Below are 14,194 nucleotides of genomic sequence, written 5' to 3'. Positions count from 1 at the left end.
TGAGTCACAAAGAAATTCACAAAAATACTCACTTTGTGGGTACATAACTGACAAATATCATCTAATACAAAATGCTAAATAATGAGATCAGGAGCACAAGAATTTGGTTTATAGCACTGCCAATCATTAACAGGATAATCTTGTCAGTGCTCAGCCCAAAATTTTGCACTTGAGATTATCATTTCCAGATGTCATGACAACGTGACAGCTCACACTGTTGCGCAATTTCATCAGAACTAAAGTTCAAGGTACCATAGACAGGTCTGATTTAGTGCACTGGGCTCTTTATCATTCAACTGAACTGTTGGTGACTGGTCTGTTTGTCTGCACAGAGTCCTTTTACATTCAAAAGGTAAGGTGTACAATTACTTTTTTGTTTTATATTTGTTTGTTTGTTTTATGCTCCATAATATCCAACATGTAATAAATTCTTAAATTTCATGAAAACCTAAATTTCATGGTCTTACTTTTGAAATAAGATTTCAACTAAAAAGGTTTATAAAGATTGATATAGAATATTTATAATTATGAGTATATTCTTACATTGGCAGGGGGTTGTAAGCATGTTAGTATATGTGTGTGTAAGCAAAGCCAGACTACAGACAAACTCTACAAGCCATCTGATCATTCGCACTGATGCATATTTTCCATAATCCATGAGGATAAAAATCTGAATTATCTATATATTTCCACACTTACTTGGAGTTCATTTCAACTTTCACTAGATGTGTAGTCTGCAGACACATTAAAGAGCCTTTCTTCTTGTGAAAAAATAAACATATTTATAGATGCAGCGAACGTACAGACGTCTATTGAATGTATATTCCTCTCCTATCATTACAACCAATTTTATAGCATCCTCTTTACATTCTGAACATTATACTATACTATAGATTAGGGTTTTTACAACATGTGATTGTCTTTCATAACCAAAACAGACTTTCTTCTGTTGTTGATGATGTTTTACCATCCTGTTAAACAATAATCATAAACCACAGTACCTAGTACTATTTGCTGAAAACAAAACAGAATGCTGTAAGCTATACTTTTGTAACTGCAATATGTAGAATAAAATATTACTGGTTAATTAGACAACAGTCATGACTTAAATAAATAAAGACAAGATCAAAACTTAATTACGTATTTTGAGAAATTATACTTTTGTTCTCAAAAACTTGATACAGATTTAATACCATTTAGGTCACTACAACTTAACACAAGTCTGGCAGTAAAATATATTCTGGCTACATGGATACTTGCTATGTGAGACTGTTTAAAGTTGAGTAGTCTGCATATATCATTAAACACTGCTATTGTATATAACAGCTAAATGAGAAACAAAGGTTTCAGGTTTCTTAACAAATCTTTAATCCTGTCTCTACCTGACCACAGTCTGGAATATCATAATACACTTGGGTACTGATAAATGGGGACTTGCAATGTTTTGTCTAAATTGTTATTTTATATGCTTTTATTCATCATATCAGAGACCATGGGAGAATGGGGTTTTCTGTCCTCTCTACTGGACAAGGTCCAGTCCCACTCCACCGTCATAGGGAAGGTCTGGCTGAGTGTGCTGTTTATCTTCAGGATCATGATCCTTGGAGCCGGAGCAGAGAAGGTCTCCTTCAATTTGTTCATACTTTATAAAAGCATTATACCTTTCAGCATGAATCTATAATAACACCCTCTAGTGGCCATAATGAAGGTCCACCGCTCCAGGGCAACAGTAGCTGACTCAGTTTAATTACACATTTTCAGGCTTTATATTTATAATAACACCTTTTGTTATATTGAAACATTTTTAAATGATTAAATAGCTTTGTCTTCTTTATCTCTTGATAAGAGTTGTTCATCCATCAATCCGTGCATCCATCTTCTGCGCTGCTTATCCTTTGAAGAGTCACAGGGCCAGGGGCTAAGAGAATAATAATCCTCTCTGTGCTAAATTAGACTACTTGTTAAACATACATATTTTTCTTTATTTAAGTTTGTTTATTTAAGTATAAACTTTTTTATTTACTTGAAATGCCGCTGATTGTTTATACAGCCTCACCACAACAATGTATCTTCAGAATCCCATTTTGTAGCCATTATTATCACAATTCTCAATTACCTTCAATAACAACACCAGATCCTCATAGATGTGTACTACAAGCTAATTAAAATGCTCATAAAAGTAACTCAACAATCTACATGCTGTGCATACATTTGTAATTATATTCATTTCTCATCTGAACATTACAGGTGTGGGGCGATGAACAGTCGAATATGATTTGTAACACAAAACAGCCTGGTTGCAAGAACGTCTGCTATGACCACGCCTTCCCAATCTCACACATTCGATTCTGGGTCCTCCAGATTATCTTCGTCTCAACACCAACGCTGATCTACCTTGGTCATGTCATCCACATTATCCACAAAGAAAATAAAATGAGAGAGTATATACAGACCCACTCTAGTAGCGAAATCGTCAAAGTTCCCAAGTACTCTGATGAAAAAGGCCACGTTAAGATTAAAGGCAACCTGCTGGGTAACTACATAACCTCCATATTTTTCAGAATCCTTCTGGAGGTAGCGTTCATTGTGGGGCAGTATTATCTGTATGGGTTTATCATGGACCCAAGAATCGTCTGCTCCAGAGCACCTTGTCCCTTCACTGTAGAGTGCTACATGTCCCGACCCACAGAGAAGACCATCTTCATCATCTTCATGCTTGTAGTCTCCTGCATCTCTCTTCTACTCAACGTAGCAGAGCTCTTCTACCTGGCGTGTTTTCGCACATCTAGACGAAGGTTTAAAACACTGCCGTCCACTGCTATTTCCATTCACCCACTTTTAAAAGGTGACAGGGATGGAAAATGAGAAGCTTACTCTCCATAATGCCAATCACAGTACAGTAATTTAGATCCAATGTGCAAAATTTAAACAGCCGCATAGTTACCAAAAAAAAAAGAAAAAAAAAAGTGACTAACAGGGCTAAATCCACAAAAGACCGTAGCTCACATGTGTATAAATTACACAATGTGATACTTCAAAAAGACCTGAAAATGAAGCAAATTTGGAAATGTATTAGGAGACTATTTGTGAATAGTTACAAGCATTCATATATTTAAAAATGTGATTATACGATAGTGTCAATGAAGCAAACTTTTAAAATTTGTTAAGGACAAAAGTGAGTTTTTGTGTGCCAGCTGTGACATTCGCAGAAGTCATTAATTCTGCTGTGGTCTGTGACTACATGGCTTGATGTCAGAGGGACATGACCCTATAACTTGACTTGACTGCAGATAGCTCTGTGTCTCTGTACCAATTTGCTTTGGCCAAAAGCCATTTTGTAATGCTACAACCTTTTTATGTTCTAAAGCAGTGCTGAGGTGCCAGTATACTTTTTAAATTTATATTTTCCGTTTATTATATAATTTGCTGGCATGACTTTTAAAACTGTAAATATTTGAATTGAATTACAAATAATTTGTTTTTTCATGTTTAATATGACTGTATGTGCCTTGTGTTTGTAAATTATTGTAAAAAAAAAAAGAGTACTGAGGAAAGGGTACACAAGGGGAGTCCAAGTAATTTTCAAACTGCCTCTCAGTTTTTGTTTCATTATCACTGTTGTTACTCAACATACTCATGCATAATTAATTATTTCTGTTCCCAGGTGTCACTGAAATTACATTTAACCTACTATCACTAATTTAGTAACAGAAAAACAATTTTTGAAAAACCTCTATTGGATATTGTATTAAAATAATCACATCAGAGGAGAAATAAAGATGTAAATAGTCAGATATAGAATATAGATCAATATCACCAGAAAGTATGTTGTACAATCTCTGTAAATTATTGCTGATTTAGTTTACTGTAACTTATGGAGTTAATGCAACGTAACTACAAGGATCACACAGCTCTAAAGCTCTAAAGGTGATATGAATAATATTTATTGTATTTTTTTATTTTTATATTTATAATTTCATCAAACTAATCACAATATAAGTAAAATCACAACATTTTTATTGTACAAGCATTTGTTGTATTTCCTCCACACCTATGTCAGCGGTTTTTAACATCTTTAACTCTTTCTTTTGCTTTTACACTCGCAAATGTACAGTATGGTTCAGTGTCACCTTGTAACCAGCAACAGGATGTTGTCAGCAAAGAGAAGGTGCTATATCTGCTCAGCACCACACAGCAGACAAAGCTGATGCAAAAATAAAGTTGAACTTCTAGCAAGCTACAGACCCAGATGTGTTATTCACTAGTTGATAACCATAGTATTTTGTTGACAACACACCAAAAGTAGAGGGAATATTATCATATCATTTGGTAAGAAACAGTCAGAAAAGACATACATTCAAAACCTTACTGTGTATGTAAATATTATCAAGACTATTTACTTGAAGTATCACAAGTAAAAATACTCAATCAGCAGAAAAATGGTCCCTGTCAGTGTTTTCCTATTATATATGATGTTTAGGATTAATTTTACAGCTGTTGATGTTTAAGATTGCGCTGATTTAATTTACTGTTGGGTAGTTTAATCTACAGCAATGCATCATATTCTATAAGATTATCATACTGTATGCTTGTAGCATCAGTGTCCATAGGCCTGTCTCTAAAAGGTTTTGTGTGCTCAGAAAAGCTACCCTGTTTTCAGCTTTGTGATGATGCATTCTCCAATTTATCACCACTTTTTCAACATTCATCCAAAGGATCCTAAGGGGTCTATAACTGATATACTATAACTAATTTTACTAGGCCTATAGCTTGTTGTGACGATCCCTTCGGCTTTACAGAGCTTCATAGGGAGTTTCACTGTTTATCTGTCCCAGTGCCATTTTCTGCTGCAGCAAGCAGCTTTTTGCAGCCAAAACCATAAACAAAAACACAGTGTGCCGCACTGTATCTGCTGGATGTGTAAACTGTTTGCCAACTTTGATATCAACTTAAAAGCCAATGGGGGTTGTTGTGACCTTACCGTTACCCAGAGATGAATTCTAATGAACCACAGGTTAACGGACAGATTATATATATATATCTATACCCTACGCTCACACTGGACTTACTTCCCAGACTTTGTGCCTGAACAATGTTAGAGTGAAATACAACTGTTTATTACGTTTGATAAGCAGCAGCAACATCTGTGAGGATCAGTCAATACATGGATGTGACGGCACTCCTCATAATCGCACCTCATTTCAAAACAAAACAGTGATTATCTGTCTCTTAATCAAGGTTCAGTTACAACTCTGGCTAATGCAAGATGGAGAGCTGTGTGACTATTGATTATTAAAATGTTGATTAGCAGGGCAGACTAGGCAAATTTGGATGCACATCTCTTAGTAAATGATAGGCATCACATATTCAGTCAAGACATAGTATAAATCGTATTTTACCTTTGAAAATTTATTAAAGGAAACATGGGGAAGCCATGTTTGAATGGGTCTGATGTAGCTGATATCTAGTAAGTTTTTTAGCTATAATTTACAGGGGCTATACTTAAATTTGTCAGTAGAGTATATGCTGTATTGTCAGCCAGTTCAAGCACAGTTGATCCACATCCAGCCTCAGCCAACACTACCACAAACCCAGAACAGACGACTCTTGCAAATCACACAGACCCAGGTGAAATACAGGCAGCCTCAGCCAGAATGGGCACTGCCAGAGATGTTCAGCCGCCATCAGATACAAGCAGCTCAGGTGCTAACGGAACAGTTGCTGCTCCACCAAATGACCCAGCAGATTACTTTATTCGGGAGGAGTTTTTGCGCAGAGGACCATTCAAACAGGGACCGGGACTTTTCTAGGAGAGGTGTTCATTCAGGCTTATTACAGAGACATACTGTTTAAAGGAGAGAGGATTGTGTCATGCACCTGATTGTCAGCACCTAGGGGTACCAGAAGCTCAAAACAAGAGCCAATAGCAACAGCAAAGAAAAGCTGTTTTGGTTTGTCAGAGAAGACTTGGCAAATTTTTTATGGTTGCAACCCACATACTCAGCTCTGCTGCTCATCTCACAAATGCATGTTTCTTACAAATGTGGCACCATTTAAAAGGGAAATTATCATGCTTTTCAGTTGTACAAGGTGTTTTGCCAAGAAGCATTGTTACATCAAAGAAATGAGCTACCAAACACAAATTTCCTTACTTTTTGTTCCTATTTTATATACTATTTTTCTATAGCAATGTTTCAAATGATACTGTGAAAATGACAGTGTGAAAGAGGCTTTACAGAGCTTTATAGCAAGTTTCTGTTACGGTGTGACTTGACTGTTTTTGTTCACTTTCACCTCCTCAACGCTCTCCTGGTGCAGTTTTCTGTTGCAGCAAGCAGCTGCTTTCAGCCAAAACGTTTGCAACTAGAAGAATTGTAACTACTGGATGTGTAAACTTTGAAGAAATCTAACGAACCACGGGGTAACAGACAAGTAATGTGGTCACAAATTGGGCAAATAATATTACACATAAAATAGTTTCTTCTGATCTGCACCTACCAACGTTGTTTTTTAAACGTTGTTGTTGGAAGAGACCACAAGATGGCGCCATAAACAGACACGACCCGAACATCATTTTCGTCCCGCCCACACTGCGCTGAACACCGGCTTCCTTTTTCCTCACAATAACAACAGCTGGTTGTAGCAGCTTAAAGATGGCCGCCGCAACCATGGCGGGGCTGGACGCCCACAGGATGGAGGAGAAGAAGTTCGAGTACTTCTCCTCCATCAACTCCATGGCAAAGAAAATAATGCAGGAGAGGGAGAAAATTAAAGCCAAGCACGGCTCGTCCTGGGAGAGAATGACGCCGGAAGAGCAGGACAGCGCCATCGACAACGGGATGATGGATCCCCAAATCCGAGCCCGATACGCTATGCACAGAGTTGACCGTGAAGAAGTGGTCTGTTACCCTAAACTGCTCATTCAGACGGGTCAAAAGATAGTTCGCTTCGGGGAAGAGGTACTTAAACCACATTTGGATATATATTAAATAGCTTTGTGTGTATTTTTAGAGGTCAGAATAGCCAGTGTTGTCATGGTTGCTAATTAGCCACGTAACCGTTGAAATATGTCGGTTAACGTCACAGTGGCTACCTGATACGTAGATGTTGGACTTACAACAGTCTCCTATTTGTTAAACATGAATAATTTGTTGAATACATGTTCTCCGAGAAAATATGAAGTTTTTGTTTGGTTGCTATTTTTTATAAAATGTTTAAACGTGTATAAAAAGGCTATGTGACTTTGTCTTAAATGTAGTAGGGATGGGCCAGAAATGTCATCAAGTTTAAAGGCTCCTCCTGAGTGAAAGTTAAAGAAATCCGATGGTTAATTGTGGTTTTAAACTATAGGCTACATTGTGGTCAGAACATGACAAACACTTGCCCAACAGTGGATCACTTAACAAATCTGAGGTAGAAAAAAAATATATGACTAAATCAGTTCTTTTCCTCAACAAAATAAATATCTTAATAATAAAATTAAGTGCCAATTAAATCAAACATTTATTGAACGTTTGTTAAGTTGTTATTGAGGAAAATTATATCGCAGTAATAATCAATGTTGTGTTATTGCCCAGCCCTTGTATAAACTACATTACTTTAGTTAAGAAAAGCTCTGTGTGTCTGTTGAAACTGTAACTTGTCTGTGTGGGGGTTTTGTTTTAAGGATATTTCCTGGCAAGATGAGCATTCTGCCCCCTTCTCATGGGAAACAAAGGTAAAAATAATCCGGTTAAGTGTAAGTCTGATTGACTTTTTCAATAACTGATCGTGTAGACAAACCTAAATTTATACAACCTTTTATTTTTTTATTTAATATAATGTGCAATACATAATCAACATTCACATGTTGTGTTGAGCTCAGTTGAGTTGTGAGATATTGTTAACAGATATTGAAACTTTGCTCTGATCTTTCAGAGCCAGTTGGACTTCAGCTTGACCTCTAGCTCTGCAGACCTGGGGATCTCAGCCTCGCAGGCGGACTCAAAGGCTGTGAAGGTTCCTCATTCCAACCAGCTGGGCAAGAGTACACCAGGAGCCAAGGTGTCATAAAGAGTTTACTGTTGTTGTTGTTTTAGTTAGCATATTTTGGTTGGAAAGGAAAGAAGCACTTAAGTCATCACATGTTACTGGAGATGTAGTTTATTACTTGACTTGGTTTTATGTAGTCGACATACAACACAAGAGTAGGGTGTAATCAATTGCAGTTAAGCAATCACACTTTGGACTGATATTGGAAAAGCAATTTTGAGCCTTTGAGTTGGACAGTAACCTAAATTATAGTGAGTACATATGGTTCACTGCTTAGTATCACACACTAAAACTGAAAAGTACCAGTGTAGTTGTTAAGATGTTCTCAGTGGTTTACTTTATAATAAAAACATTTAGAGTAACATGTCAGGTTACAGAGGATGCTTTAAATAAACAATCCTTTCAACACTCTTATGATTATCATGGGTGGATGTGGCACATTTAAGTGTGAGGATGCGGTTATGTGATTTCTCAATTCCACGTGAATGTGGCTAACCATCAGACAACATAAAAATGTGGTTTATGTTTGGTTAACACAGTGTTTGTCCATGACAACAATCTGCTAGATCTATAAATACAGCATTGTTGGCTTGTTTGAATGGTACCTATCCCCAGTAGGATTAACCTTTACCTTAACTTCAGATTTTTAAGAAGAAATTCTTACATAAAATTGATACTGGGACTCTTACAGGAGAGACCAAGCAACTGTACATTTCATGAATACATCCCCTAATCTTGGGAGAGTTTATATTAAAAATGTTATTCTGTGATTGTGAAGGTGACTGTCAGCGAGGGACGGAGGCCAGAGGAAGAGTCATCTTTCTGGAAGATCAGTGCTGAGAGGTCCAGGCTCGAAGGAGAGCAGGCCAACTTCCAGTCCATAACCCCCAGCCAGATCAAATCCCTCGAGAAAGGAGAGAAATCTCTCCCCTCCTACCTCCGACAGGTAAGCCCAGCGTTTCCCAGTATCTGGGGGCATTTTCCATTTGAGGAACAGCTAGCTCAAGTAACAGCTAACATTTTTCTTCGTATATTTTGGCACAAGCATTGCATTTATATGGTCTGTTTCGTTTCCAACAAACAACAGCTTGAAAGCAAATTCCCACCCAAACACTTGTCTTAGTGAGCGGCGTATCCTGAAATAGAATCTAGCCTGACGCTGAGATAACTGGCATCTGTGAGGCCTCCACAAGTGTCTGCGAAGCAGATGGTGAATGCAGCCAGTTTGCAGTTTTAAGAAAAGCAACAATGATGACTAGATTGTTTCAAACGGACATTTGTTGTTGCTGTGATTTGGACTTGTACAGCCCCATCTACAGAACTCGCCATGCTCATACAAGAAGCCTGAAGCAATTGTCAGCAAAAATGCAACCTCTTTTTGTGACAATCAGTTTCCTGATAGTACCAGGTTATCTTAAACATGTATAATATGAAAAAAATCCTTTACACTCTAATCTAAATATTATTTTTCTACAGGAGCCCCCTGTTACTTCAATCCCCTCCAAGGAGCCTGAGGCAGCAGACCCCCACCCTCCAGCTCATACCAAGTCCACCAAGCACCGAGCACCAAAACCTCCTGCTCCCCAACCCCCTGCCGCTGTCGCTGTTAGCGCAACGCCAGCTTCCATCTCCATTTCGCCGAACCCAGTCCCACCTGTCAGCGTGTCCTCGTCGATTGCAGGATGGGAGCGATCTCAGAGCACCCTGCCGTCGGTCAGCAACACCCTGAATGAAGTGTTCTCCTCCAGCCCCATGTCCAAGCCCTCCAACCACCCCACCAGTGTGGAGAGAGAGAAAGGGGAAGAAGGTTCACCCACTAACTCCACTTTTGCCCAGGTGTGTTCTGAAACCGGTAGAGTTTTAAGAGTTACAGGAGCACAGTTTTCAAATAAAACTTTTGCTTTGGGTATTGTGAAGTGCAGCATTGAAGCCCAAATCACATTTATTTGAGTCTACAGAGGAAATAAAAGTTGTCACTTGTTGTGACATCAGGATGTTGCCAGAAATCCAACACGCTTTAAAATCAGGTTTAGCGTATTTGTTTATCCCAATATTTATAGGCCCACAATAGCAACGGTTCTCGATCAAGCTCTGGTTCGGTTCACTTGGTCCAATAAAGGGAGGGGGGAAAAAAGTGTTGCCGTTCAGTTTTGGTCTGTTTCTTGTTCACACTAAATTAATACAAACTAACTAAGAGCTGCAAATATTAGCTGAAGGACTGACAGGTAACAGGGTTTGGTGATTGTCATCCTGTATCATCAGTGCTACATGGACCCATGTGGGCAAGTCATGCAGCGCTTTACTACATCTTGTACTGTTATAATAAGAGTGATGGTTATTATGGGCCCGCTACGTTTCCCTCAATTGTTATTGAGTTACTGTCAAAACATTTGGAGTAGGACACCTCTTCTCCTTCTCACTCTCTTTCTGATTTAGGAAAGTCCCAGCACTCGCGTTCTACAGCCATACATGTTACCATGATTACCAAATAATAAATCACTAATACTGATTTTTTTACGTTTGCTTTTATGCCACAAATGAACCGCACCACAGTCCAACTGGAGCCGAACCAACCTCTTGAGTCGGTTGTTTAGTCTGCACCAGAGTTTGAGTCACAGCTTTCACACCAGCGTAAACAAACCACACCAAGCAGGTTAGGTGTAAAAGCATTCTAACAAGACAAGTGGAAAACCTGACAAAAGGCCTTCGTACATGAGGGGAAATAAATGCAATTAAAAGAGAGATTCCATCAACTTCAAGGCTGTAGGTAGGAGGACAGCAAATACAGAAGTGAGAATAAAGGTGTAATAAATAATAGAAATTCAGCCAATACTGATACAGTAAGTAAAAATTAGTAATTTAATTAATCTAATATCAGTCTTTTGATGTATGACCAATGTATACCAGTTGTTTCTAATAGCCAGTCGTAATGTACTGAAATGTGTCTCAAGCTTTTAATATTGTGTAACACAGTTTCTCTGTCTCTACCTCTTTCCCCCTTGTTAACACCCCTCAGTACAACACAAGCAGCAACATCCTGAAGACTGGATTCGACTTCTTAGACAACTGGTAAACCAGAGCAGAGACCACCAGAGTCACCGCTCTGAATGAATCATTCTCATCATCACTCTGAAGAAGGACCACACTGCCATGACTACAGACATCCACGTTTAGATTTAACAAACCACCAGTCTTTAAAATGACTACATTATGTTCTTGTAATTATCTTCTGTGTGTCTCCTATCTCAGCGCCTTTGTGGTGGCGTTTTTCCCCTCTAGAAAAGCTCCCTTTTGCTCTCTGACTAGGGTTGAGTCTCTTAGATTTCTTGCCAAACCTGCCAGTAGGGATTGAACCTCTCAGATTATGTGTGCTCTCCCTGACTGTGCATTCACACTGCGATCAGCTTGGTTGAAAGGTTACACAATTCTGACTGCGTTTGGAACTGCATCGACGATCCCAAGTACACTAGTCACTGCATGTAACAACAGATAGGTGTCAGACATCACAAAAGCTAAATGCAACTGAAACATTTGAGAAATGAAAACGGTGTGAATGTGTTAAATAGTTAGCTAGCTAAACTGTAACAAAAATGCTGAAATGCAGAGGTTTAAAACGGAATAAACAAATAAAATTACATAAGAGCTAACCATGGCTGCAACTGCTCCTTAAGGATAGTTGTTTCATCTTTTTTTGTACCCTGTAGTCTTTCAAATAAAGATTTATATATAAATGGGGATGTTTAAATGCCTGTTACAATGTGCTAACCCATTTTACACTTGTTAATACGAGCTGTGGTACATTAAAACGCATTCTGGCAGGGGGATATAGTGGTGTGGCAATGGTTTTTATTGCCCAATCCCAATAAAAATTTCCGTTGTGGCTGCATTTTTCTCATACAAGTTTAACTATTTGCACATTAGCCAAATATCTCTAGTAACCTGATCACGTTGCTTGTAGTGTGAATGCACGATAATGGTGTGACTTGGCTGCCTTCATGTGTAACTTTTTACACAGTAGCCTAGCAAGCAAGGAATTGTTTTGTGCCGTAAGCATGTCAAATTGTCATCTGTGCAAAACACTGTTCTGTTTTTTATGTTTGATTTTATGTTATGAAGATTTTGCTCTCTTGTGCTTTTATTTATACATACTTCTATATTCCTATAAATCTTAAGAGTTTTAGTTTAGAGTTAAAGTAGTGCTCAGTACTGCAGTCTTGGCTCACATAGTGCAATTACTACAAACAATGTTCTCACTGGTTATGGAATTCCTGGAATATCATGGGATTTTACCATTGCATCACTTTACAGGAGTGTAGCAGAATATATTTTCCAACTTTCACACATTCATTGAATTAGTTGGTGTTTTGAAGCAAGTGGCTTTAAAAAAAAAAGCCATGGAAGTGCTCAATCGTAGGCCAGATGTCCTGTATGGATTTCCTCACCACCTCACCTTCCCAACTGTCACCTTTGACCTCAAACTAGTGCTGAGCAAAGTTAGTGTGCATTTATAATGAAAATGAGACGCACTCGCAACGTTGTGTTTTAGGTAAACAAGGCAGGCATGTAGTGATTTGTACCACTTGTGTCATAGATCTAAAATCCAGTTTACACAAACAGAGTACTATTTTACTGAATTTTGTATTTATCTGCTGATTGTATCTTATGCTATACATATATATTGCACTCATGCATTTTAAGTGACAGATTGAAAGAAAGTAAATACATAAAAGTCAAACCTGTCTTTTGTCTTTTTTGGACACAAACCCCATTCCTAAACCTCACGTAACGCAGAGTACTGTTTCCTTGCTTTCCCTGTCTCCTTTTTTGTTCTTGATCGCACACACCCATTATATTTTCCGAATTCAATGAAGGCCACATCAAAACAGTCTGCTGACCTTCTCCTTGGAGGGAAAGGAGGTCACTACAAGAGTGTCTGTTATGGTTACAAATGCAACATCACTCGATGATGGATTTGATTTGATTTATGAGGAAAAACTGAAGTCAAAATTTGTACTGTTAAGTTTTTGCTTCAGAGTGATCAAGGTTTTTTTTTTTCCCCTTGTTTGACATCAAGAGTGTTTGCATTCTTGTTGACCTCCCTGCCTCTCAGCTCCATGACATCAATTCTTCCAGCTGTAATTTCCACCAGATCCAAAATGCCTGTTAGGAAAGGAGGAGCGAAGGATGTCCGGTGCTCAGAGGAAACTCTGTGCTGTTCAGTTAACACATTGGCCCAGTTTAGAATCACCAGACCTTGTTCTGCCTCGGGCGCTAAGCAGCCACTCCACAGTATATATTTAGCATTACTGTGTTTCATACAGGGCTGGTGAACCTGAGTTACACCAACGTATGAAGCAAATGGTTGTGTTTTCTTGAAAATCTGATGTGGTATAAAAACATAACCCTTTTTATGCTAAGCTAACTGGCTGCTGGTGGTAATTTACCACACAGACATCTCAGCATGAAATATAAGTGTATAATACAAAATGCTAAACTTTTAACATACATTTTTAAGGCAGCAGGACAAGTGTTTTAAGAGTACTCTGCTGATTTAGCATTGCACTCCTAAAAATAGTATTCCATGGATTCTCCTGGTGTCTACATTACCCACAATGCAACTCAACACCTAACGGTTTGTTTGGCAATTCAGTTGTGATATGCTTGTAGGGGCTAATGTAGTGTCAAACTGTTAGCCTCAAGCAGAGATAGCAATTTATCAGACTTCAGGCAGCTCTCTAGACCCACTAAAGACTTCATGCAACTTTTAGTACATCTGCAGAAGTACTCGCAGACGTTGATGTGTAAAATCAGTGGGGATCACCTTTAAGTTGATTACAATGCTAAATAATAATAATTTTGGGACTTTAAACTGGTCATAGAAGATCCTTCACATCAGAACAAAATATCCATAAACAGGTCAAATTTCAATATGTCTTTTAGCTGTGTTGGTTTTTAAGGCTCTGTATGTTTGTGTTCATCATCCCTCGCTGAACTGAGGCACCTCTGTCCTGTCCAGCCGCCTCCCTGCAGCACCACCCAACATCTCCAGACTCTGAATGGCTGCCTTGTGTCATCTTTTTTTGCAACAAATGTTGTAGTTTGGGTAAATAAAAATCATTGCACTGTATTGAACTCACAGCGGAAACAGAAACAGGTCTCTTAT

General features: G+C 38.4%; 2 protein-coding genes across 2 annotated transcripts; both read left to right on the top strand.

Moving 5' to 3' along the window:
• The first annotated feature begins 206 nt into the window (after window positions 1-206).
• On the top strand, window positions 207-4,242 carry LOC119908864 (gap junction Cx32.2 protein-like). Its single transcript, XM_038726774.1, has 3 exons — window positions 207-352; window positions 1,488-1,621; window positions 2,248-4,242. Exons 2-3 carry the CDS (start codon window positions 1,493-1,495, stop codon window positions 2,863-2,865), a joined length of 747 nt encoding a protein of 248 aa, XP_038582702.1. The 5' UTR covers window positions 207-352; window positions 1,488-1,492; the 3' UTR covers window positions 2,866-4,242.
• Window positions 4,243-6,626: 2,384 nt separating this feature from the next.
• Window positions 6,627-12,766, top strand: cunh1orf198 (chromosome unknown C1orf198 homolog). Its single transcript, XM_038726297.1, has 6 exons — window positions 6,627-6,959; window positions 7,667-7,717; window positions 7,918-8,043; window positions 8,810-8,977; window positions 9,508-9,867; window positions 11,048-12,766. The coding sequence occupies exons 1-6, from the start codon at window positions 6,654-6,656 to the stop codon at window positions 11,102-11,104; spliced, it is 1,068 nt and encodes a 355-aa protein (XP_038582225.1). The 5' UTR covers window positions 6,627-6,653; the 3' UTR covers window positions 11,105-12,766.
• Window positions 12,767-14,194: the final 1,428 nt, after the last annotated feature.

The sequence above is a fragment of the Micropterus salmoides genome, unplaced genomic scaffold (genome assembly GCF_014851395.1).
Source record: "Micropterus salmoides isolate LMB-PRFRI ecotype aquatic unplaced genomic scaffold, ASM1485139v1 Ms_hic_scaffold_18, whole genome shotgun sequence".
NCBI classification, from domain to species: Eukaryota; Metazoa; Chordata; class Actinopteri; order Centrarchiformes; family Centrarchidae; genus Micropterus; species Micropterus salmoides.
Note: the sequence above shows the minus strand (reverse complement) of the source record. Positions and strands in the feature narration are given on the sequence as shown.